Source organism: Anarhichas minor, unplaced genomic scaffold (genome assembly GCF_050575085.1).
Source record: "Anarhichas minor isolate MPS153535 unplaced genomic scaffold, ASM5057508v1 ptg000024l, whole genome shotgun sequence".
Classification (NCBI taxonomy): domain Eukaryota; kingdom Metazoa; phylum Chordata; class Actinopteri; order Perciformes; family Anarhichadidae; genus Anarhichas; species Anarhichas minor.
Window position 1 is genome coordinate 18,439,740 of NW_027466470.1, and position 27,049 is coordinate 18,466,788.

A 27,049-nucleotide genomic window follows, 5' to 3' on the forward strand; every position below is an offset into this window, starting at 1 on the left:
TAATGCCCCCCCCCCCCCACCCCCCCCCTCCCCCCCCACTGGGTCTTCTTTCATCAGAGTGAAGTATCAGTGAGACGCAGACACAAAGATCTCTCACACTCATGCGCAAACTTACACAGACGCATGCATGCATTTGTACGTTTGTTGCTTATGAGGGCCAATTTTTTTTTGTTGGTGTAAATGACACGGGACACAGCTGCACCCTCCAACCACTCATTCTTCTGTGTCGTCATCAGCACATTTGTCATGTCAGGATGAGGACGTGTGGGACTAAAAGGGTTAAAAAAGAAATGCTGGTTTAATTCTGGCTGCCTCTATGAAAGAAAAAAAAAACACCAGCTGAACTGCATTGCATAAGCGATAACATTGACAATAGTAGCCACTCAGATGAGTGGGTGAATCATATATCATTGTTACTTACAGCTTGAGCTTCAACCTGGCCCAATTCTCCGTCCCAAATCCCATCACAGTCGTGAGTGGGGATCTCGCAACTCCAGAGGAGAACGGCACTGAATGAAACCGTTTGATATATGGCTCCATTCCCTCAATGTCTTCACATCGTTACAGAAATATTGCCATGAAAACACATTTATCAAAAAAGGCATCAAATCTCTGCTCCGACACAATAAAAACCATTACTTTTATGTGAAGAGCTATTTAAAATTCGTTCAAATAACTTATTTTCTGTCAAAAAAGAAGGCAGACACAGGGGAACACAGGCATGCACGTGAATGCTTCCACACTTTAAAGCCTTTTCTTTTGATCTAACCATGGATATTTTTCATGATTTTAAAGATTAAGTGTTTGGATTTTTCTCATTCAGACAATGCACGTTTACCTTTCTGCCTATCCGGCAGAACAATTTGGGGCCAGCATGACCAGACTGTCATCATTAGTCCAGAAGGAAATTAAAAAGCCAGTCTGACCTTTATTTATTGATCAGACTTGTAGCTCCATTAGAGAACAAGAGGTTTATAAATGCTGTTGAAGAAAATCTGCTCCTCTGGCTGCTGATGTTTTGGGGGTAATATAGAAATGTTGAGGCAATAACCTCATTGAATTACATTTTTTATTTTCATCTTTTATGGCTTTAGACAGCACTTGGGTTGTTTTAAGGTGCAATTTAGGTTGATTCTAGGATGAAAACTTTTGTAGGATTGCATTGAAAATATTATTCATGCTTTTGTAATTATATTGCATGTTTATTTCTGTTGCATATACTGTGTTATTTGGTCAAAGTTACATGTTGTACAATGTTAATCCTGCCTATTTTGGCCAGGACACTCTTTAGGATTTTCTGCAAATAACGGTTAAATAACATACAAAATATGGATACATAAAGTGTTTACTATTAGCAAAGAAGTGAAATATTCTGAAATGAATAATCCCATGAATGAATATAGTAAATCATATTACGACCAATGACTTATAAAAGAGTTACATTTAATTTTACAATATTTTCACATTGGCAGTGTTGTTAGAGTTCACTTTTATTTCAAAATACTGACTCTCAAAGGTCTTTTATTTGAATTCATGTCACCTTTCATGACAGTGGAGTCGTCATCAGTGACCGCCCCCCCTCACCTTTCAGCCAACCACATGTGCCCTCGGCCTCCCGGCGGACTAACCAATTACCATGGCACTAGCGTGTCCAATTTAGGTACAACAACCAAAGTAAAAGACTGAAGGTGCCCGAAATCATTCTCAAATAGGCGGAGTAGTGAATGGGTGAACGAGGTGGTGGTTTCGGGTAACGTTAGCCTATGTGTGTCTTTCTCTGAGAACATCTTTGGAACCACAGCGCTGCGAAGGTAACACTGAATTGACCAGCTAGCTGCTAATGTTATCACTTTATCTTCATTTTAATGCTGAGCGATAAACACAAGCTTACAAGCCAACCAAGCTAGTTATCTGACTGGTTAGGTAGCATGTGTAGCATTGTTAAGCTAAATAAAAGAAGACGTTAGTTATTGTACTGCACTGTGTTTTACTAACGCCACGGCCGCAGTGTGTGTGTGTGGCTGCTCGAGCCACAGCTAACGTTAGCTATCTAAATTTAGTAGGTGTTGGTGAGACTGCTCAGTGATTGGCTGACAGGTGAGGGGGGCGGGCCCCAGGTGAACAACTTCACTGTGATGAAAAGTAGCATTCTGGAAAAATGTGGCTATAAAACGATTTTAAGTTTTGAAAAAGTTGACTTAAAATAAATAATAACTAAATTAAAACATTCAATGTATTTGCTTTTTATTTAATTTTCAAAACATTTGATATTGTGTGTTTATTCATTCATTCATTTTAATTATTTATTTATTCATTCATTTATTTTGGGGATTCATAAACAAAGCTACTTGATCACTTTAAACCTCCAACTCTTAAAGTTACAGCCTGAAGTCTGGATCGATTTGGTCAATTAGTGTTGTCGGTAATATATTTGGATTTTTCATCAGGGATTACAAGACATCACGGGTAATAGCTCTTTCAGCTGAAACTCTCCTTGATTATTTTTTTGATCGATCATTCTCATTACTGCCATTCTGATTTACTAACTTGATCCGCCTGAGTTTCATTGCTGCTAATGGTTAACACTGTGTTGTTTAGTGCTTATCCCAGATCCCCTTTTAGCCAGTCATGCTGGGGTCCTCAAACTAATTTAGACCATTATCAATGAAACAGTCTCAGTGCTGTGTAAGTACCACATCTATCCAATGTTGTATCCATGATCCCTGAGACAAGGGTATGACAAGTAAGTCCGGACCACTAATCACTTTGTATTCAATTCAATGTTACCTGAAGGGACCCTCACCAAATAATTAAAGTACAATGGCACAACCTCTATTCCTTACACCCCAGCCATCCATCCATCCACCCCCCCCCCCCCCCCCCCCCCCCTCTCTGTCTCTCTCTCTCTCTCGCGCTCTCTCAATGTGCCTGAGCGCTGAAGTCGGAGGCGCTCCTCGGGTATTTGCCAGTGCGCGCTACAGTATCGCTGCACTCCACCACTCCGTCCGGACTGTTGCTGCGCTCGGAGCACCTGCAGGAGGATAACAGGGGAAGAAAAGAGGGCACGGGAGGAGAGGCATTCGCGAGCGGAGGAAAGAGCCGGACCTGCGGGAGGAGCGCACCATGGCCTCAAAGGAGACCTCAACGGCGGGCTTCTTCAACGTCAGCAGAGAAATCACAGGTGAGCTCGAGCATGAGTTTTTTTTTTTTCTTCTTCTTCCGGGAAGTGTCTTTGAACCTGCCGTTGAGAGGGGGTTGGAGTCTGAGGACGCGTGGGGTTTAGTTTTACTCAGCTGCTCTTATTACAATCTGCTTTCCAGCTCGTTTGATTGGAAAGGAGTTATCGCCGCAGGAAATGCCTCCCGAGACTAGATGGCCGTTGGAGCTCGCGGAACATTGTAATCCCATCGATCTCGCGGCGGAGAGTGTTCACTTTCCGATTGATTTGGCGTCGGCTAAAGCTCTGCCGTGGGGATTTATCGCGCTCAGGGGTCCCGTTGTGCTGTCGGAGTTATTTTTGTAAGTGTTACTACGCGCGTGCGCGTGTTCATTAGGAGTTTTCATCTCTTTTCTTTTTTCTTTTTCTTCCTCTCAGCGTGCGTGCGCGTGGGAGTTATTGTGCGACTGGGAGCGCTTTGCGTGCGGCGGACAGCATGCGCTCAGCTGTACAGACGCTGAGCCTCTGTCTGCGGAGGCAGTGCAGCACACACACACACCAACATGTTTGGATGACGTGGTGTTAAGAAGGTGTGTGTCTCTCACTGCTAATTAGCCAGACGTGGCGAGGAGTTAAATCCCGCTGTTTACCAGCTCAACCTGGTCAAGCTCCATCTGGCCTGGTGATAAGAGCACGGAGGGCTTTACACCATTAACACACCTGCCAGTGCAGGACAAGACGGGGAAGTGTGATCTGGGTTCATGAAGATGATGGGGGGGGGGTCATCAGATCCATCAAATTGTCAAAAAGGCAGTGGGGATATGAGAAGGAATTTAGGTGGAAAAGAGAGGGACTGACCCATCCTGCCTCCTTGTTTTCTTCTTCCTCACCTCTCTTGTCCCTCTTCACCCCTTTTTGGGAGCAGATGCCGAGGTCACACCGGCAGGCCTCGTGGGCACCGCAGAGTGTGTTAAAGGTTTAAGCGATTGGGTCTTACCCAGCTTAACGTCAATAACTCTCTGTTTGTCTTCGGCTGATCCCTCCTTCGATCTGCCGGTGTGATTTCCCCCCCACAGACACACACACACACCCCACTCCATCCTCAACATCGTCCTCCGTCTGCATCTGCTGCTGCTCACTCAACCGTGCGAGCCAACTTCACGGCTGTTGCCGGATGTCTGAAAGTGAGAACTGTGGGTGTGCAGCACTCGCGGTGAGAGAGTTGGTCAGATTGTGACACAATGGAGCGTCGTGACACAGCATGACGCGCAGTATCTCCATCTGGTGGGCTCACATTTAGCGTGGGGTGGGATGTGCCCCCCCCCGCCTGATATGTGGACTGAATATTCACACAGCCGGCAGGCATATGTGCGTGTTTGCAGTCTGAGGATATAGGCTGACATTGTGCTTGTGAATACAGGAGCAGGTTGCATTATGTTGGTTGTTGTTGAGGAAATGTAAATGGAGGAGGAGGCCTCCGGTGCGGTTCACTGAGCTTCAGTAGGACAATGTGGTGGGGTGGAGCAGAGGCCCCTACAGATTGCAGCGCTAGCTCTCCATTGGGATGAACCGGGCTGCTCATTTTTTTTTTTTTTTTTTCTCTCTGAGGCTAAAAATAACCCAGTCGTGTGTGTGTGTGTGTGTGTGTGTGTGTGTGTGTGTGTGTGTGTGTGTGTGTGTGTGTGTGTGTGTGTGTGTGTGTGTGTGTGTGTGTGTGTGTGTGTGTGTGTGTGTGTGTGTGTGTGTGTGTGTGTGTGTGTGTGTGTGTGTGTGTGTGTGTGCGCTCGTCCTCAAGTTTGTGTCTTTGTAGCCGTCTACTCGTCTCTGTGACTGTTCACCCCTCATTAAAGAAATAATCCACCAGCCCATCCCTAAAATGAAGATCAAAGACAAAACACAGCATCATCATCAACATGGCGACTTTACTGAGTTCTGGGCACATTGTCTGGATTTTTCCGAGCGACATTCAAATATTTGGATGTAAGATTTCAAACAAAAGCTCTCGGGTGACCTCGCCCCTAGCTCCTTCCACACAGCCCGTTCAACGGGGGAATGTTGCTGCGTTAGCTGAGTAAAAGGTACGAACACGGAATGGAGGGACACAGTCGTTCCGCCATTAGGCCGGCGGCGGAGGTTTTAGCAGAGCCGAATGGACGTCTGTATAAAAAGGTACAGCCGGCATGGCGGGACTTCACAAACACAAGACGCTGTTGTGTCACATGTCATGCCGGCATGCTATTTAAAACATCACAACACAACAGCATCTGGGGCAGCATGTCTGTGTTAAAAAAATAAAAAATAGAAGAAAGAAAGTAAAAATGATCGGCCCGGTCTGCTTAGTTATTCATTGCAGTTATGAAATTCAGTGATTCCACTTCTGCACAGTCACACTGAGCGTTAGACATAATTGTGAGGCACCATAGCAACACCCATTATTGTCCTATTTATCAATATTTGCTTGCAGTTACTATTCCTTAACACAGCAGGAGCGCCATTGTTTTCTGTATTGCTGCGTTCATTTGTTCGAGTGAGTCGCTTCATGAATAGTAATGGTTGTGTCCTCATGTGACCTCACACATGGAGGAATGACCTAATAGGCCATGTAGCGGTAGGTGTGAAGGGGAGCCCTGGTATCGCCTAATATCCTCAGTTAAGATATCCTCATCTTAATGATATCATAACCTTAATGTTTCTCTACTCATGCGTTCCTTTTGTTTCCCGCCTAATTCTTCACCCCGCTGTTTACCTGAATTTATGTTTTTCCACCGTAAAAGCTTTTTACAGTGTTTCTGAGTGCATCTCGGGGCGGCGCTCTTCATCCCGTTATGTGTTTTACATTATGTAATTTTTCTCTGCTCTCCTCTCCAGAGAGCATCAGGAAGGCGCTGGACAAGCAGACCATTAAGTTTGTGCGAGCCATCAAGCAGGAAACCAGGAGCGGCAAGACGGAGGACAGGATTCTGGTGAGAGACGCCAACACCCACAACACTCCCCCGTCCTCTATCGCCACAGGTCACCTGAAAGAATCACTCATTGTTAAAGTGAACGCGTCTCTTGCGTGCGAGGTGTTGCATACGGAGCGGAATGGCCCCGGCTCCCCTTGCAGGCAAAATAGAAATCGATGGAAGTTAATTGCGACAAATTGAAAGAGCCATAAGAAGTCACAGATTAGGCCTCCCCGGGACGCGCACAACAGACGCGTTTGAAAATCAGGCTTAAGACAGATGCTGCCTAAGCAGAGCGAAGTGGACGTGGCCTACTGAGTCCGTCCTCACAGTTTATTAGATGTGGCAGGGTGGCCTTAATGCCACAGGCAAGGTGTGTGTGTGTGTGTGTGTGTGTGTGTGTGTGTGTGTGTGTGTGTGTGTGTGTGTGTGTGTGTGTGTGTGTGTGTGTGTGTGTGTGTGTGTGTGTGTGTGTGTGTGTGTGTGTGTGTGTGTGTGTGTGTGTGTGTGTGTGTGTGTGTGTGTGAGGGTGTACATACAGGGTCATCATTTTTCTATATCGCTATAAATGTTTTATCTGAAGAAGAAGCTTTTATGCCAGAGGGTGTGTGGGCAGCCTGCGACGTGTTCGAGGAGCTCCTGCGAGCCAAGGCCACCTCTGTTACTGAGAAATTGTCAATTAGTCAGCCACATTAGTGACTGATCAGTTCCTCACGGGGAGCTGCTATGAGCGAGAGGAAGACGAGCTGATAAGAGAATCAAAACTATTAATCGGTGCTTCTCTCAGTTTTTACGTCTCTGCTATTGTTTCTCTTTTCCCCGTCTCCCTCCACGCCTCCATCCTTCTCCATCATTACCACCCCCCCTTCTGTTTTTGCCATCTCTCTTTGTTTCCTCTCTCCCTCCCTCCTTATCTGTCCATCTCGATTATTCTCTTCCCCGTCATCACCCCCCCCCCCCCCACGCCACTCGCCTCTCACTTTCTCTCTCGTCTCTCCCCTGTATGCCCTTCCCTCCTCCCTCCATATTTACTCAGACCTGTAGGAGGGTATCGAGCTCCTCTTTCCATCAGAAGCAATTCAATTAGGAGCTCTGCCTTATGAGTTTTTTTTACTATCCAAATGGGCCTTGGCTGCTGCTGCTGCTGCCACTGCTCCAAATTCCTTCAAGGGAAGGGAGGCGGCAGCGGGGGGGGGTTATTTAAGCATTCATTCTAGCTCCTTGTCAAGGTCTGCCCCTCTTAAAGGCAATCTCCTCACTCTAATGGATACATTTGTTTGGATGTATGAAGGGTGAACAGATGAAGGGGTTTGCGTCTACACTGTTTGTTTCAGTCTCTGGATACTGTGCACAGAACAATCACTCCTGCTTGAAAATGTCATACATGACAGTTGGAGGAAGCTGAGTATTTGGGGATTGCTTTCTAATACGGAGGTGAATTTCAGTCGTAGTTTTTCCGAGCCTGAAGGCTTCGGGCGATGCCTCCTTTTATCCTCCCTTTCATGTGGATCCTTGCTTCACTGCTGAAGTAGATTTAGCAGGTCAAATCTGAACAGGACCACAGCGTTCCTCTTGATTCCTCTTGTTTGTTTAGTTTAGTTTGTGGACAGGAGGAGTCCTTTTTTATTCATATTGACGGCATACAAGTCTTTGTTCTAGATCTTGCTCTTTCTTTTTCCCTCCGGAGGCTGCTGGTATCCAGCTGTCTGTGCGTGTTGACTGTACCAGCCGTCATGCTGCACGACACACACACACACACACACCCACACACTGGGTCCCTCCACCCATCTCAGACAGACACAGGGAGGGCTCAGCATGACATCCAAGCAGCACCCAGGGCAATGCGTAGGGGAGCATCAACATCCACGGTTCCATCACGCGCTATGAATGCACAAACACACTCTCACACACTTGTGCGTACTGTCTGACATGTGCAGGAGGCATCTACGCAGACACACACATGGTTCAGTGCATCAAATGTTGCCTGCATACACACACACACACACACACACTCTTAGGACCATTATTAGATCACCCTATTTGAAGATTAGCGGCAACTCGGAAAACAAAGCATCTTCAAAGGCAGAGAGGGGGAGAGAGACGGGGAGGGAGGTCGTGAGGGGAGGAGTGGGTGGTTGTGATGGAGGAGGAGGGGAGGCCATCCCTACAAGAGGAAAGGGGGAAGGGGGGGAGAGAGAGGGGGAAGGAAATCGCTGATGTGTTGTGATGCCCCAGTTGCCGATTTGGTTCTTCCGCCACTTATTTATCCCGATCGGCCGGCCGGCCAGTTTCATACTCTGTTGACTCTGCGGTTCCAGCGCTCCCACCTCATAATGACGGGCCTATTACTGGCTGAGATTGCCGCTGTTTGACAGTCCCGAGCCCACTCGGGCGCTTCAGACGCTTATTTCAGCTTAGGTTACGTCGCGGCCCCGCTCATGAGACTGTGGTAGGACCGAGGTTTGAGGTCGAGTTAGCGGTGCAGCGTTTAATGACTCGGTTGCGTGTCTCAGTGGGCGTGTCCGTTTGTGGATGTTTACGGCAGGGCTGTTATTTATGAAGTCGGTGGAAGACATAATGATTCATGTTCAGCAAACCTTCTTTTAAAGTTGCTTTATTCTGCACATGCTTTTTTTTTTTTTATGGAGTTCTTCCTTCTCTGAATTTGGAGTCTAAAGAATGGACGGCCTGTGTCGGGCCCTCTGAGATAAACTTGTGTTTGAGTGCTAAACTATAGATCAAATCAATGCAGTTGGCAGTGAATACCGTCGTCAAATGTGGATGCGTGTTCTGTCTAACCGAGCCTTTTGGGACTAAATGAATACAAGTAAATAAAAGTAGTGTGGAGAGCATCGGTTCCCAGATCTGCCTCTTGTTTGTAGTTAATCACCACCATCAATGTCTTTCTGTGAGATTTCTTCTCAACTCAACCTCATGAATCTAATTACCCTGAACAGAGTTGTCCGTGCTTGTTGTTTTTGCTGCCGTGGTTTCATTTTATTCCTTCATGTTTATCGTTTGCTCCTTGGGGTTGTTCACCCTCATCTGCATGAGTTAGTGTTTCCAATCTTCCCGCTGTGCCTCCTTTTTAATTATTGACTTCTATGAGCGGAGGCCTCCGAAGGCTGCACTGCTCACAGACTTGCGGCCGGACCCTGAAGGAGACAGTAGCCTCAAAACACCACCGTTTAGGGGGACAGCCTGCTTCTGTGGATTTTGAGCTCGTCGTGGTTAAATGTGGTGTGGGTGCTTTTTTTACTTGGAGAGGTCGGAAGAAGATATAAGTTTGTAAACCGTTAATCCTGTGGAGTTTTAAACATTAGCAGAGTACGTGAGCACATCATAAACTAGCTTCAGCTTCTATCTTTATTACCCGTTTTCACTGCTGAATCTGTTTGACATCCTGGATATATCTTTCAAACCCTTCTGTCTGCTCTCTCGCTCTCTTTGAAATCTCTTTTTTATTTTCCCGAAAATTAGAAAGTGAGTTTATTTTGGCGAGTGCAGTTAGTGTCAGTGTGGGCTCCGTGGTAGCTCTGACAGCTCGATGGAGTAGCAGCGTGGGCGGGGCTTTGCGAAGGCTCTGACTCGCATAATCAACTCGTACTGGCAGAGCTGGGCCTTGCTTTCAGCCCTGAAGATGCTTTGTTGCAGAGAGACTCCAGCTGTGCAAGCTGTGAAAGAAAGCCGAGTAAAGCCCGGACAGCCCCTTCTAGCAGCGCTAGTAGTTTTCTGTTCTTTCACTCTCTCAACAACACTTCCATTTTTTTCGTGTAATGGCAAACATTACCACTGCATCATCCACGATTTTCTCCTCATGGCTTTTCACCGCAACATGCTCAGCGTGGAGTCCTTCTCTCTGCAAGTGTGCAGGATTTATCTTCTCACTGTGGGCTCTGTGCTGTAATTAGGACTGCGCTTGCTTTTGATTATCACAACACATGTTGGTAGCCAATGGCGGACAGGCTATAAAGTGTGACTGCTGACCTTCTCTCTCCCCCCATGAGAGAGAGAGAGAGAGAGGGAGAGTGTGACTGAAAGTGTGAGTATCGTCAAGGCTGAGAGGCATCTCCAAGTATCTCTGCCTCTATTTTATCTCTCCATCCTTTTCATTTTCTTCCTCTCTTGATCTTGCTCGCTCTCATTGTCCTGGTCCCCCTCCCACCCCTCCTCTTCCTCTCTCCCTCTCTTCTCTCCTCTTCCATTTGGCCTCTCTCACACTCGCTGCTCCTCTCCATCTCATCCCACATTCTCACATTTGCTTTCGTAATTTTTTTTGTTGTATTCTTCTCGGCCCATCCACCCAGTCCTGGCCTTCAGCCCTTACTTCTCTCATCTCATCTCTTACTTCTATCTATGGCGCTGTACAGGCCCGCAACCCTCTTCCCATTATCTGTCTCCTTTTCTATCTGTCAATTCTACCTTTTCTATCTGTTTTCCAAGAGGTCCTTTTGGGTTTCAGACGGCTCTCTTTGATTTCGACACATTGGACTGGCTGGTTTTTATGAGGGAATCTGCAACAAGAAGTGTTTTTCAGCTTTGCATTTATTTCCTCTCATTTGGCTTCATCTCTCTCTCTCTAACTCTCCTTTTTCTTTCCTCAACCACTCTAAAGTCCACTTATAAAGCAGGACCTGGGGCGTCTTTGCTTTCAAAACCCCCTGTCACTTACACAGAAACACACACGCATGCACGTAAGCTGACAGATTGACTGATGGCAGGGTTGTGCTCTTGTGATGCTGAGTCCACTAGAACGATGGTAGCCGACTGTGTGTGCGTGTGCGTGTGTGTGTGTGTGTGTGCGCGTGTGTCAGTCAGTCACAGGGAGAGAGAGACGAGACAGGCGAGTGTAGTCCAAAGCCAGCTTAGCATGCTATTGTGCATCATTATACGTGCATGAGAGTCCAAATGGAGTGTGTGTGTGTGTGTATGCTGTACTAGCATGCCGGACTTATTCAAATGTCTGTATTGGAATGTTTCTGATTTTGTGCTGTGTGTTATAATGCGTGCGTGTGTGTCTGTGCGCGTGTGTGTGTTTTAAAATGCCCTTGTGGCCGAGCCAGAAATACCGCAGGCGACCAAATCTGGCACTGATCCTCAGCTTGTTCCCTCAGAGGCAACACACACACACACACACACACACACACACACACACACACACACACACACACACACACACACACACACACACAAAAAAAAACCCGGAGACACACTTTGATTTGCACCATCTCGTTTGAAGTGCAAGACCCAGAGCCTGACAGCTTATGATTAATATAAGCCTCTGCCCTGTCCGCCGCGTGCGGCTGCAAAACACGCACACCCAGAAAGAGATACATTTGTTGTTTTTCGTGCACGTACTGTACACACGCGCTCCCACCCGGCCCTCGCACTCTGCTTCGGGGGGCCGGCTGGCCGGCTCTTTGAACCAGTGCCTCTGACACCGTGCCGTCACAGCAAGGGCACCTCTGCACCCCCCCCCCCCCCACCTCATCTCATCTCCCCCCCCCCCCAACCCATCACCACCATCCACCAGTTCCTCTCTCATCACTTTCAGAGATTGTCGGCTGCCGTGTTCTCGGCTGACCGGGTCACAAAACGTCGACTATCTCATCTCTGAGGATTTCCTGTGCGGGAAGTTAATCTTTTTAGGGGCTTTCAGGGTTTCAGATTGATCTGTGGAGGCCACATGGGGCGGCTAGCGGGGCTTGGCTTTAGCTCTGGCTAATTCATATTAATGGGTAATTTATCCTTATGACTTGATGCTTCAGAAAGATGCAGTTATTGTAGCTTGAGTTGTTATATGACGTATTTAAAGAACTGAGGGAACACTTGATGATTTATTGACTCAGCAAAGAGACTTGATCCCTGCTTTTTACATGCCAATAGAGAGTTCCAAATGTATCTTTTGAGAGTGAAATTCCAGAGTATAAAGCCACTAGCTCGCAGTGCATGTTTACCAGATAACAGCGATAATTTACAGAATAAATGCTGATGCAGCTTATAAAATCTTAACAGCCGCGGGTTCCGTTCTCCGTCTACACAGGATGCGTTCAGGGAGTGTAGGTCACCAGCGTTCTGACAGCACTCAGAACCCAGCACACTGTCGTTGTGCATGTAAAATGGAAGAAAATAGTCCGTAAGTGGGTTTGGTTGAGTGAAATGTGAGCTGTCACGCCTGCTTTATGGTCACACCGTAAAAATGAGAAGCCTGCTAACATAATATATCCGGCCCTCGATATAACACTTGGGCGCAGGGAGGTCGTAGTGAAGTGACATTTTAAGTTTGAAGGGAGACATTGTCGCGACGTCGCGCTCTGGCTCAAACCCTGTATCTGGTATAAGATACCCGCTTTTTTACATTTTTCTTCACTGCTGCACACAACCCATCCAGGTAGGCAAAAATAACCGTCTTGAGTATTGATTGTCTCTAATGATACTTCAATGGACTGTAAATGATATATTAAGAGAGGACAAACCCTACGCAGGAGGCCTTGTTCAGCATCCGAGGATTAAATCGGCACCCGTCAGAGCGCCTGCATTATTGATGCTGCTGTTTGCATTCAGCTCTTCTGTCAGCTCGCAGAGGCTTTCCAAGGGAGAAGATCCTTCTGTCTCTCATTTTCTCACTACGTCTCACCTCTCTTTCTCTCTCCCCTCTATCTGTGCGCCTCAAGGTCTCATCACCCCCCCCCCCCCCCCGCTCCTTCCTGGATTTATGTAACAGAGTTTTCAAACTTGACATGGCGCTGTGATTGGACTAACAATCTTCTGCGAAGGCCTCTCCACCAGCTTAGTGCGAGTGAGATTTTTATTCTCTTGGCGGGGGTAGCCCTCCGTCTCCTCCTCTGCTGCTCTCTCGTTTGTCATTCCTCCGTCTCCTCTCTGTGGGAGTCTGTTACGGATGTCTATATAGTTAAGACACAGGGCTGATCTGCGGCACCGGGGAGTAGGTGTAGTATCTAAAGACTTCATTATCAGCAGGGAAAGCTGGTGTCTCTGTCCTTCTATCGCCTCCTCTGTCTCACCCTCTCTTCCCCTCTCTCTCGCTCTCTGTCTCTCTCTCTTTGTATGTTTCATTTTCTTTCTTCCTCTCACCGCCACACAGCGGGGCGCCATTAGCCATTCAGCACAGAGGGGCCTTCAGGAATTGAAAGCGACGGAGCAGAAAAAGAAAAGGGAAAAACTGAATCGGGGAAAGGAGACAGGGGAGTTTGGAGGAGGGAGGGAGGGGGGTGAGGGCAAGAGGGGATGGAGTGAGGTGTTAAGGCGAGAGCAAACCAGACAGGGAGATGGAGGGATTAGGGATTAAGGAAAATTATGGGGGGGGGGACAGATTTCCATGGAGATGAAGAGAAATGACAGAGGGAATTTGAAAGCCAGCTGAGAAAGAGCAAAACCAAAAGTGTGGCCAAGAACTGGAGTAAGAGCTAGCAAGGGATATAGATGCACGGGGCATGCTAATTATGGATATTTGAATTATGAATGAGATTAATTACATAGGCAGATGTGAATATATTCACATTTTCTGTCTCTTACTTTAGCCCAGAACCTTTTTAAATGGTAATGCCTTTCTCTTGGCAGAGGCACACCTCTCTTTTCGCTCTTCCTGTCTTCCTTGTCCTCTCTCTCTCTCGTCTCACCATTAGTTCCCTCTCCTGACGCAATGAGGCGTCCGTTGAACGAGTGCTGCTCGGTACCATCAACACAACTCGGCGCACGAATCTCAATCTCGCCGCAATAGTTCGTACACACACATACACATTCATTTATTAGCGAAGCTAATGTCCGGAGTGCTTAGCGTGACTTACGAGTCATCGGGACGAGCCGCAGAGATGATTTGCTCTCTTTATGGGGTGTTTGTGCTGTGCTATTTTTTGCTGCAATTTGCATTTCCTGCTCTGTGACAGAATAAAAAACTAAATGAATGTGTTCTCCCCTCAGGTCCTGGCAACATGGAGACTGTATCTCTTTGCTGTCAAAGTGCCCACCAAGGTAAATGTTCCCCCGGCTCTCAGTGGAATTGTATGGCTCTCACTTGCCAGCCTTGATCTTGTGGTGATTCACAAGAAGTGTGACAAAAAGGAAGTAGAAGACTTTCAGAGCAAGAGAGAAGAGATGATGATGATTGTTGTGATCGTGTTTTAGAATGATGACGAGATGGCATGGAACATGAAGTTAGCAGTTTAAATCAATAATCATTTGACATCATGGGAAATACGCTGATTCATTTACTTGCGGAGTGGTGGATGAGAAGTGAAACTATATTTATAATTGACCATCGACTAATACTCATTTTCACTGAATAGAGCTTGAACACATTATAAAGTGCACTAGCCGTTTTCAACAGGGATAGTGAGTTTACTGCGTCTTGTCAGTGTTTAGGTGCTGCTAGTCTTGAGCCCTGATCCCAGTGCCGGCAGTATTGTAGAAAAACAAGTGCAGTCACCTTTTCAGAATTTTATCATCGACTTGGTACTAAAGTATCTCGTTCTAGTGACATCCCCACTGCAGATTCCTATTTACTGGTATCTATCTTCTCACTTAATTCTTGGCAAGAAAGCAAATAGCGTATTTCCTAAAATGTCTGAAGGATAGTTCAAGTTTCTTATAACTTGGGTCTCACTCATGCAGTTCTCGCCATCACTTTTATCAGTCATCACCAGAGTAATTGCTGACATCTGCGACAGTGACACCATCACAACAACAAACTCTTAACGGGCAAGAAACGCAAGCTGTGAAATCAGACGGGCTGTAAATAAGTCAACTGTTCAAGTGTTTATTTTTCTTTTCTTTTGTTCAGAGTGGCTCCCTCCCAATTGATCTATCATGGCACGGCTTGCAGAGAGATTATGGGAAAGTATGGGAAAGTTTGGAAAAGCTTGTCTCTTCCCGACCCAGCAGTAGTCTCTTAATGTTGCCGGGAGTCGAGCAGTGTCCGGATCAGTCTCTGAAGGCACATGGAGCATTAATGGAGCTCGCATTTTCTCCATTCTCATTGTTCTGTTGCTCCTCTACACCAGCTTTTGGTTGACTGTCCCATCACAAGTAACTTACACAATATCCACATTTTATTAAAGCCTTAGTCAGGATTTAACAGAGCTCTCCTGAGTTGCTGCCCGCGTGTCATCAGCAAGCCAACAGTTGAAACTGAAACCAAGAGCACCCAGCATATTAATAATCCCCTTCATTCTTTTGTGAGCTCAACTACATCAAGCACAGTAGGTCCCAAGATTCATGAATTCATAAAAGGCCCAAACCATGAAAATAAGACCCAAGTTGTAAAAAGATGAAATGATCCTTTTACAGATGATGTAAAATAGGAATTTTGACAACGTCTCAGTGTCAAAACAATAATATTTTTCTGCTCTTTTCAGATGGAGGTCACCTTCAACTTCCTGGAAATCCGAGCAATGAACACCTATCCGGAACACCAGGTGACGCACTGAAATTCAAAGTGTTTTCCTGCAGTTTGGACTTTCACAGCTGCTTAAAGTGTTACTCTTGACTAACTGTCATGTCCATATATACACATACAGGTTGTCATCGACACAGACAAGACCACCTACTCGCTGAGACTACAGACCCAGGACCAGCTGGATCACATCGTCAGCCACATCAATTACGCCCTCTCCCGAGTCTTCAACAACTCCATTTATGCGTGAGCATCTCCGAGCACCCGCGCCTCGAGCAAAGAAACAAAGTCTTCCTGTTTTTGTGTTTTGTACGCGCTGAGGAGCGAAGACAAGTTGGCCGACGTTAACAGCACTCGACGTGTGCGTTGGCACAACTTGGCAGCCTCCCTTTCGTGCAGCTTCCCTCTTCGGCAGCCAAATGCATTCTTGTGTTGCTGGAGTTTGCATTCAACTCATTTCTGTGTCACAGGAGACGTTTAACACCCAGCAATCAGTGGGATTAAATAAACCAGCTGACACCGAGTAGGCAGTTACCTGAAGGCATTGTGTTGGCTTCTTTTTTTTCTTTTAGTACAAGCAATGAGGATGAGAACACACAGTCACTGACGGCGTGATAGGCTCCGGCCTCCAGTCAAAAAGCCATTCCTCCAGTTAAAAATGCTGAAGTTGGCTGTGTATGTCCTTTACACTTTCTAAGAGAGTGACGCACAGAGGACGCACACTAAAGCAAAGCCCGGATAGAGTGACGTTCAAGCCCTGGAAATGTTTTGTCCGATGGTCATGTGAATGCATGGGTGAGCAGGCAAGCAAGGCAGAGTGTATTATCCTCTCTCTCGGGTCTCATCTACAGTTTCTAAGAGCAATGGGATTGACTGCGATCCGACTATTGACCTGCACAAGGCTATCTCCGCACTCTATCATCTTTTTGGAATGTCTCTTTTCCATTAGGGCCGCGGCAGATGATTGCTTCCAGTGAGAACATTTAAGGAGAATAAAGAGGGAAGGGAGCACAGAGGGAGGGCAGTTGTTGTGGGTTTGATTGTGCAGCCTTGTAGCCGATTGGTGCCGCTGCATTGAGGTACACAATGCAGATGGCATCAAGATAACGGGCGCATACGCGCGCCAGGGGCGGGCGACGATTGTCGAGATAAGGTGGGGATTAAGGTCACAGATGTGGTTAGGTGTTGTGTGTGTGATTTGTTGACAAATGGGATTAAGGATGGTGTGTGTTGAATGGAGTGGTGTAATCCTATCAAAAAGCCAAAGCAGGTAGAGCACAGTGTTGTGTTCAAACACAGTATTTACTTGGTGATCTCCTTACTGTTTTCTGCTTACTGGATGCTTTTTCTCAGAGAAATGTTTGAAAGAAAACAACCAGTAAGCAGAGGAATACGTTTGTTTTTTCTTTTCTTTTAATATATAATTGCAGCGGGGAGCAACGGTATCTTTAAAATAAAAAAATAAAAAAGCATCCCAGGGATTTATTCACTACCAAAGCAATTGCATAAGCAGTTTTGACATTGCAGCTGCTACATTTCCATCCTGTCTCTGACTGGATAAATCAATGAGGAACAAGTGTGCTGCAAATTAGCATCTTGCCAATGCAAATAAGGCGGCGTTATCATTTTGACAATATTATGCAGCTGTTGTTCGTTAAGTAACACAGTTTGGATCTGAATCTGTGTAGGTCAGATCCCCTTTTCGCTATCCTTATTTACTAAGTCGTCTGAGGTTGTGTTTTTATTCATGACTACATCTCGCAGGAAGGTACGCTAGCAGGCAGCGGGACCGTTGTAGTCTTTAAATCATTCACACCTGGAAGCAGCCTTGCACCGTCTCTTGCGCACTGAAGTGCTCCACTTATGCAGCTGGGAGTTCGGTGCCTTGCTTAAGGGCACTTCAGCAATAGCAGCTGAGGGAGGGGCGAAGCATAATATTTACTCCCCCCCCCGCAACCCATAATTTGGACCAGATGCTTTCTAATCACAACACTGATTCTCAAAAGTGTAGATATTGAAGACAACTTTGTTGGAGACTGAAATATCAGGAAAGTCCTTCGGATGTATCCTCTGGGAACCCTGAATGTCTGTGCAAAGTGTCTGTCCAACTCGTCTGATAACTATTGAGATATTTCAGTCTGTAGACTCTTGTCTTATTTGAACCAGCTCTCTTCCTCTTTGTCCTCCAGTCCTCCTATTTGTCGAGCAGAGGAAGACGTGAGTGAAGGAAGTCACAAGTTTTCACCAAACTCTGAATCGTCATTGGAGGCCCAGAAAACATGCGGTGAGTTGTCTATTTTTCTGTCCATAGCGCATCAAGCGCACACACACACACACACACACACACACACACACAACCACACAGACATGTGCGGTTGCACTTCAGAGTCCATCTGCTCGCTGACTCACTGACTCGCCCCAAATCACGTTGGGAGACTCATCCTGAAGTGGGTCAGAGGACCAAAGCTGCTGGATGCATTCCCTTTTCTGCAAGTAATCTCATTAATCTACAAGAAGTGCTCCTTCATGCTGCAATACTTTCATCTCCCCACCAATATTTACAGCTAATCTCACTCACTCTCTGCTGACGATCTCCGTCTCGCTCTCTCCCACTCCCTCTTTCATCTCTGGCCTTTCCCGTTTTCACTCCTACCTGGCATCCTCTGCTCTGAGTTTATTCCATCCTTGCCCTTTTCTGATCCGTTACGGTCTGGTTTGGATTGATTTGTTGTCTCCTCTTCACCTTTTCAGGAGGTTTTTCTGAGACCTATGCGGCTCTTTGCGACTACAACGGGATCGGCTGCAAAGAAGAAGTGCAGTGGGTGAGGACACTATACAGGCTGCACAAAACCACTTCTGTCGCTTCAGATACTCTCGACTTTTGTACATTTATGAACACTAAACGTTTTCTTGAAGTTCTTGTCCCATATCGCTCTCACACTCTGTAACTCAGTAACATTTCTTTCTCCCTTATCTTCCTCCCCTCCTCCGGTCCAGGATGTTGACACCATCTACCACTCTCAGGACAACAGGGAGTTCAATTTACTGGATTTCAGCCATCTGGACAGCAGGTGACTTAGTTTATTGACATCTTAAACACGACCAGAACTGAATACAGTTGTCCAGTATGCACTGATTGGAAAGACACAAACTTATTCTGCAGCTGCCTACAGTGCAGTCAGTGTGTGTGTTGACTCTCCGAGACATTAGATCTGAAATGAAGCAGTGGAAATGAGAGCAAAGTGCTGACTTTCAGCATTAATTAGAGAATGTTTACAAACGCACCAGGTTGCCATTCGGGAACAGAAAGTAATTGGACAAGTTAACACAAACTCATTATATCTGATATTTTTAAGTACTGTCGCAGTCAATGTGTGGCTGTCTGTAATCCACAGACATCAGCCGACAGTTGGCATAATCCTTTGTGATGCGTTGTCAAAACTGCAGCCGTCCCTAAATGTTTCCTGTGTTTTAACTTCAGTCTGATCTCAAGAAAGTGAAGCGCCTACTTAGCTGCATTGTGGTTTTTGGTGCTTGACGTTGCCACTCAAGAACATTCCCCTGGTTGCCTCGATGTAGATGTTAAGTCCCTATCAAATTTAATGATGGGTATGAATATGCAAATGAGTATGTGATGCGAGTTGAATCTTGGACCGCGATTGGCTCCAAACTAGTTGCGAAGTCACAAAATCTTTCTGGTACGTCCACAGCTTTAAGGTGAGCTCTTCACACATCATTTTGCGAGGCGACCCGTTTTGGAAAAACAAACTAAATTGGCCTGTCTTTTTTAAGCTACAGCCAACCAATTCCACCTTTCCCAAACAGGTTCTTTCACAGCAAAAGAAGTTGGCCTACAGGTTGGTGCTCCGCTGTGCTTTTATTAATATAATGTCCCCGGTAGTGGGAAATAGCCTGCACCCTGTTGCTGCGAGGCTGGTGCCGGGGAAACCCATCGTTATCCACATCACTTTACAGGCACAGCTCCTTTTGAAATGAAACGGGTAATGGAGCAGTGTCATTTTCTTCACCCAGTCAGAGCTGAAAGTGTTGTAAAATCATCGGAGTTCAGTTCTACTTCAGTTTGCAAATGGTCTCTATGTGGTTGGTGACCCCCTCCTGTTTTAAGCATTCCCAAAACTCTTCACCTTCGTAAGTGTTTGTACGGATTGAAATACATCCTCACCTGTGGTATGCATCTATGCCAACGAGTTACTACGAGCAACCGCGGACACTTTTGGCCAAATGTCACCAGTTAACACGGCCACTCGTTAAACTGAAACACCTGTTGCTCTGAAACGGTCGGGATCCTGTCGGAATTCTGTGGCCCTTGCGTGCGACAACCAGACGTCTTGATTCTGCCGCTTTCGTTGCCAACATGCGCAAACTAATTCTTCCCTGGGAATTAATCAATTACAATTGTGCCCAAAGGCTTCGCTGCAGTGTGCACACAGTCCTGGAGCTACGCTTTTCTCTCGTGGCACAGTTCCAACTTTTCCAATCCGTCTGCATAGAGAGAGGAAGACATCACCTCCCAGACGATGGGCGAAAACATGTCTTTGTAATCTGTAAATTGAGTTAGAATTGTAGAAGATAAGTAAAGAGATTTTTATGTGAAGATATATATTTATTTCCCACTCCTACACACAAGGCATTGATCGTAAATGTGCGCGCACACTACTAGACATGTTATATAAGACGCCAAACCAATAGCGGTGTAACTTGCAATGTGATGCGCTTCATCCTCCTCCCCCCCTTTGTTTGGGTGCACTGTAAGCAGATACATGACACATGGTCTCCTACAGCACTTCTGACAGCAGAGTAGCTGCTTCAGGAGCGTCTGCTGCGACCGGTGGTCGATGCACATGCCGTGGGACACTGTAACTGAACATCGACATGGCGTCCCCTGCCAGTCAGCCGGGACCGAAATGTTTGGGATTGTAACTGAAGCCGAGATTCAGCACTTCAGTCGTCGTCTTTATTTCAAATCCGCTGTTCTGCAGCGCAGACCCGCAAAACAATAAAAACACATCATTGTCCCAATACCCTCTGACTACTCTGTAGTTTTGAAAGACAAGGCAAAAAATGTGTCCCAGACTCTCGTCTTATATGACAACAGAGCGTCTGTTGGTTGAACAAGACCCTCCCTCGCTCTGGCTCTCTAGCTCTCCTATGTCTCTGTTCAGTTGTGTTTAGAAGTTTGGGAAGATCACAGAGAAGGGGAACGCTGAGCTTGTCAGAGGCAGAATCCAGGGCGCGTTGAAACGGCTGTAAAATGCCATATGCCTCCGCCTCCACCTCCCCGCTGGTCTCTTTTTAAGACCCCCCCCCCCCCCCCCTCCACCCACCCATTTCCTTTCGCAGGCATATTGAGGAAGAGCGTACGTGTCGCATGAGCGCTGCCAATCATAAAAACATTTTTTGACAGCCGACGTGCAAATGGAGCGCTTGTCTTTCATTTGAGGAATGTTTTGTCCTCCGAAGAACCCAGAGGCCTATGGAACTCTCTCTACTTCCCCGTGTCGAGACAACAATCCCGACTGGAGAGGATGCGTTCACACTTTAAAAAAAGTGCATTCCTCATCAAAGGAGCGAAGCCTTGCCATGCTGCTAAATCAAAAAGCCATTCATAGAGGCATGATTGCAGCAGCAACTCATGAATATATTAATGTCTTTCACATCGAGTGCTAAAATCACTGCATCGGGGTTGTTTTTCCCTCCGATATTCTATATAGTTTGTGTTATTAAGAGAAAGTCTTTGCAGGGGAAGCTTGCTGTTTTTTTTTTTTTTTTTTTAAGATCCTCCTCTAACATATTGTTCCTTTGAGCCTACAATCCAATACTAAAGACTCTCTCTCTGCTATTCTAGAGAAGTTTTATCAAATCGAAATTGATACGGGCAGCAAAGATTTAACAAAAGAACGCGAGGGATCACAAAAAAAAAAGAAATCGATGCAGGGAAGCAATCAAGAAAGGGTGCGAATGACTGTAGAAAGGATCCAAGGGTTGTTCTTTCCATGATCATGTGCCAGAAGCTATTTGCGGCGCATTACTCCCTTCCTCCCCTCCTTGTCCTTCCACGTTCCCATCCTCTCGATTGAGCCCGTCTACCGTTACCACGAACGACGGGACAAGGCTTTTTTTCTGCTGACTGCTGTCGGTCCGAACATCGTCTCCACTCACTCCTCCTGGCTGAAAGCAGACACCTTTTCTGTTTTCTGGCCCCGTCTCATCCCGTTGTCATCCACTTCCTTTATTTTCCTCAGCTCTCTTGTTCCAGCTCTCTTTCTCTGAATCACTCCCCTCCACTCACTCACTCACTCACACACACACACACACACACACACACACACACACACACACACACACACACACACACACAACTCTTGCCTGTCGAATGGTTCTGTCTGGCCCACTGCAGGTTGATACCATGTTGCAGAGGAGACACTGTGTGTGTGTTGGGGCACCTCTTGGCTTGACAGTCCCTCCGCACGCACGCACGCATGCTTACTCACTAACAAGTCTGGATGCAGCGTCCAACTTTTCTCCAACTCTCTGTCTGGTTAGTTCTTCCCGTCACTGAAGCAGGACCGCAGCTCCACAGCTCACTGCTACCGTCCGCCTCAGTTGTCACTGGTACAGGACCTGAGTCACCGGCCTGTACGGGGTTAGACTGCGGCATTGATTTATTACCATACAGCGTATCGCTGCGCTTCAAACTCCAGCGGTCTTCCGACTTTTGTCCTACAGTCGGCCAGATTGCTGTCAAGTTTTTGTATGAATATTTATAATCCCCAGAGGATGAATCCTGAGGATTTTTAGTGCCTTCTGACCTTTCTGACTCTAGTGCCGCCACTCAGGTCAGTATATGCACCTTCCATGGCAAGGATATTCTCACAAAGTGCTATGCATATTCATTGTCCCCACAAGGTGAATATTAATTATTAATGTTTTTGATGACACCCCTCCCCCAGCCTCAGAACATTTGTCTCTTTATCACTCCAATAACAAAAATGATTCACAAGAAGTATGAAATCTAATGAGCACATAGCCATGATATTTACTGAGCAGTCAGGAGGAACCCTGTTCATTGTGGACCAGCTTTACCCACACAGTGTTAAATAATCTAATGGGCTTATTGCCGTTTGATAGTCTGAGCACAGCCATGCAGTCAGGGTGATCTTTTCCTCTGAACCATCTCAGGAGAAACTCTCTATCTTAACCCCAGTCCTGGTGAGGTCTAAGAACATCTGTGTGCATATCGTGGGCTGTAATAACTGCTGGAGCCTAAAGGGTTTGCTCCAAGGACGCATTTGGATAATTACGGACCCCATTTAGACCCCTTTGGATGTCTGCTCAGGTCGACATGTTCACACATGAGCAGGCAGTTTGTGTGGTTGTAGATCTGGGGCTGCATGCTGTTGACAGAATTTGAATCACACCTGGAATTTTGATCCGAAAGAAATCGGCAATTTCAATATAAGTTTATTTTTGAAATGCACTCATTCGCTTTTTTGCCAAGAGTTAGATGAGAAGATTCATACCTCATGTCTTATATATGAAGCTGCAGCCAGTTAGCTGAGCTTAGCATAAAGACTGGAACTAGAGGAAAACAGCTATTTCTGGTGTACTAGCACCTCTAAAGCTCAACAGTTACTTCCATGAGTCTTCTTATCCCACGAAGGTACTCAGTGTGAACTCTGCTGGCTCCGGGAAGGACGTCTCTGTGCCCGGCCAAGAAATAGTGCAGCACAGAACCCCCTAAAAAAAAAACCCATTCACCACTTCAGTTTTTGTACAGTTTAAAAAAACAAGATAGTCAATGTGCTGCTGCAGTGAGTTTGGGGAAAACACAGCTGTCTGTGGCGAGAAATTGTAAACACAACCAATCAAATAACCGCCGACAGCCACACATGATGTTGTGTGAATGAGGCCTGAGGGTCCTGGTAGGCGGATTCTTTTACGTTTTGGACAATGCCAGGCTAACTGTCCCTTCAGTTGTAGTTTTAGTCTTTAACATTCGATTCCACTCCCAAACCTAAATGGAAGACGTCGACGGATTGACCTGCTGCGGCCGACACGCCCTCGTGTACGAGTACAAGACGACGCATAAACGCCAACCACGCTGCATGACTGAGTGAGACATCATAGAGGTCGAACTACATGTCCCACTGTCAAAACGCCAATCAACAGCTGGTGCTGGTGATGAATCTTGACGTGTGCATCATCTGCTCTCTCTCACACACACACACACACTCACACTCACTGGGCTGCAGTCAGTCAGAGCGGACCGGTCTGATGGCAGGCATGGTAATGGAAAAGGAACACAGCCTGTAGCCGTTTTACTCCTCTGAGATCTACTGTAATGTCCTGGCTACTGCAGTTATTGGCACCAGGACCCACCCCGGCTGGATTACACTTTCTCTTCCTCTGTGTTTCCCCTCCGTCTCGCTATCCTCCTTTCTTCCTTTTCTTCGTCTCTCTGGGCTTATTCTGTCTCTCTCTCTCTCTCTCCCCCCCCCCCCCCCATCTCTCTGTGCTGCTGCTTGTTTGTCAGATCAGGTGTAGCGGCAGTGTGGCTTTAGTTGGACCTTAGAGGATTCTAAAACTCCCTCTTTCTCTCTTCCCTCTCTCCCTCTCCCCTCACAAACACACGGGCTGGTCTGTGGGCTGCGTGTCTGCTTGTGTAGCGGTGGATGTAGCGGTGTTCGAGGTCTGTAGCTGGGATGAAACGAGGGCTTTATTGAGTAATCCACTGACCCACGCATTGATTTTCACATCTTTCTTTCTTTTTGTTGTTGTTTTCTCTACGTCTCCTCCTCAGCAGGGCTGCAGTATCAGTCATCCTTTAGAAAGCGGCCCTGCCCACATAGTGTACTCTCTGTCACAGTGATGAACTGCTTTTTACTAAACGGGCGAGCAAAGAAAAAAGTTTGGCCCACGATAATGCGGATTTATGGATCAATGACATCAAATGGTTTGGACCAGATGGAGTTTGCTAATTTGTGTGTGTGTGTGTGTGTGTGTGTGTGTGTGTGTGTGTGTGTGTGTGTGTGTGTGTGTGTGTGTGTGTGTGTGTGTGTGTGTGTGTGTGTGTGTGTGTGTGTGTGTGTGTGTGTGTGTGTGTGTGTGTGTGTGTGTGTGTGTGTGTGTGTGTGTGTGTGTGTGTTAGGGACTTGGCGGTGATTGTGGCATCCATTGCGTACAACACCTGGTTCACCAAGCTGCACTGCAAGGACATGCGCATTGTAAGTATCTCTTTTTTTTTTTTTTTTTTCTTTTTTTTTTTATATTCTTCACTTATAAACCTTCGAGACTATAATTTTTTTTTTCACGTTTCCTTTGCTTTTACTGTGTGCTATCAGATTGCATTATTATATGGAATAAGCTTCTTCTTTTTTTATCTGCTCATTTGGCACACTGCAGTCCAAATGTGTATGAAGAAATCTCTTAATCTCTTTTATTAAATATTCATAATATGCATTAGAGTAAGTGGTATCCGTCCGTCTGAGGTGAGCTGCATGAAAACAGTCTGCTCCAAAAGTTCAACCGATACTTTTCTAAGTTTTACTGGACATTAGATTAAATGTGTTGATCATTGCAGTCCGGCAACACTTGGTTTCAAATTTTAAATATGCCCGGTTACGTTCTCCAAACAGACAAAACTCAAGAATTCATATGTAAATTCAGATACATCGCCTCATAGACTATGTATGGACCTAAAACCCCTTTACTATCTTCTCCTGCCTCTATTCTTCCTCTACGTGAAACCTCCGGTCACATGACCCTGTGTTTGTCTCCAGGGGTCGGAGGTGGTGGACCAGGTCCTGCACACCGTCAGCAAGTCCAACAGTTTGGAGGAGCTCACTCTGGAGAATGCAGGACTCAAATCGTAAGTTTCCTTTCACCAGCCCCGCCTGTCGGCTCTCTGTTAATCTAATTTCCTCTCCTCTTCTTCCCCTCTTCACACTTTGGCCTCTCAAACACACCTCCACCTCTCCTCTTTTGCCCTTTTCTTATTCGCTCCAGTCTCACATCTCCCCTCTCCTTTTTCTGCTTCGCTTGTGTTCTCTCTTCTCACTTCCATCTCTCACCTCTTCACCTCTGCTCGTCTCAGCTCTCCGCTCATCCTCACCTCGACACTCTCCAGTCTTAACCTTTCCAATTTTGTCTCCCCTCCTTTCTCTCTCTCTCCCTCACACCTCTCTTAACCTCCACTCTTTCATCCAATAAAGGTCCCTCCTGTCTGCCCATGGCAGGTGTATTGTTTCCCCATTAGTGAAATTTTGGGCTTTCACCTGGCAAGACTTTTCACCTTCTATGCACGGCTAGCGTCATTTAGAGGAGCGGTTTCCTTATTTGGTATTAATTGAGATGAATTGGCTGCCTTGAGGCAAGATGATTTACTGCAGCATTAATGATGAAGTTTTTATACTTTCTCTGTTAAATCACTTCCAGGAGAGAGAGGGCAATTAGTATTAGAGGCTCTCCACAAGCACTGCACCAAAACGCTACCAGCCAAGTGAAAAAGAGTAAGATACCTAAACACTACGGATGACTTAATAGACTCCAGCTGAAATGAACTTTTTGCAATGTAATTTGAAATATGTGCTTTTTAAGAGATTTCAAAGCAACTTGCAGGCACACAAAGTACAGCTCAGTAAGCATTTTATTCCAATCACTTGTTTACAAGAAGAAGAAAGTAGTTCCATTAATCCTGACTGCTCATGCTTGAAGGAGATGTTTGTGAACGGGGATTCCCACCAAATAAATCTCTTTGTCGACTACAGTAAATCACGTATTTGACGTGAAAAGGAGCCTTGATTCATTTAATTCTGATGACATAACGGTGACGTATTATCCTCATATTAGTGAACAATAGCCGATTACACATCCAACTGGCACTGAGCAACATTAGCATAGTGTTTCTGACCAATATTCACTCTCCACCGACTCCTGAAGGGAAAAATCTGACTGTTTAGCTGCTAAATGCTCCGATATGTTCAGCAGCCAGTCGCTCACTTTGTCTTTCTGTCATTAAGTGCTCGGCGGAAATGTGTGCAGTGGCTTTATCAGCGCTGTTTCACTGATAACGGCTGCCTGCTGTTGCTGGAACGAGGTTGATGAGATCGGTAAGAGTCAACCAAGACCGCAAATTTGGAGGATTGAAAAACTCAATCGATGCACTGAGAGACACTAAAGCCTCTTAATTAAAGCAGGTACAGAAAGCCTGCAATGCTCTTTTACCAACTCATTTAATATAACCGCCAATATGTTGAGACTGGCGTCAATGCGATATTTAAGTTATGATACTATTTCACCTCAAAAAATTGTGGGACAAAAACTTTACCTTAAAAAAGTTATTAAAATTATAACTTAAATCTGGAAATATAAAAAAAAAAAATAAGGTAATTTTTCCTTGTTTTTTAATAAGAAAAAAAAAAACTAGCTCAACTTTTTCCATATGTGTGCATTTAAAATCAACTTCCTTCACAGCACAAACCCACTTCAGTTCAATTAACATTTCTCCAAAGGAGC

General features: G+C 45.9%; 1 protein-coding gene across 1 annotated transcript in view; it reads left to right on the top strand.

Moving 5' to 3' along the window:
* Nucleotides 1-3,123: 3,123 nt before the first annotated feature.
* Nucleotides 3,124-27,049, top strand: part of carmil3 (capping protein regulator and myosin 1 linker 3) — a 67,215-nt gene continuing 43,289 nt past the window's right edge. Inside the window, exons 1-10 of the mRNA XM_076097964.1 lie at nucleotides 3,124-3,181; nucleotides 6,026-6,120; nucleotides 14,044-14,094; nucleotides 15,477-15,536; nucleotides 15,639-15,760; nucleotides 17,704-17,798; nucleotides 18,266-18,336; nucleotides 18,512-18,585; nucleotides 24,684-24,759; nucleotides 25,315-25,403. Of these exons, the coding sequence (XP_075954079.1) occupies nucleotides 3,124-3,181; nucleotides 6,026-6,120; nucleotides 14,044-14,094; nucleotides 15,477-15,536; nucleotides 15,639-15,760; nucleotides 17,704-17,798; nucleotides 18,266-18,336; nucleotides 18,512-18,585; nucleotides 24,684-24,759; nucleotides 25,315-25,403 (791 nt within the window). The remainder of the gene's footprint in view (nucleotides 3,182-6,025; nucleotides 6,121-14,043; nucleotides 14,095-15,476; nucleotides 15,537-15,638; nucleotides 15,761-17,703; nucleotides 17,799-18,265; nucleotides 18,337-18,511; nucleotides 18,586-24,683; nucleotides 24,760-25,314; nucleotides 25,404-27,049) is intronic.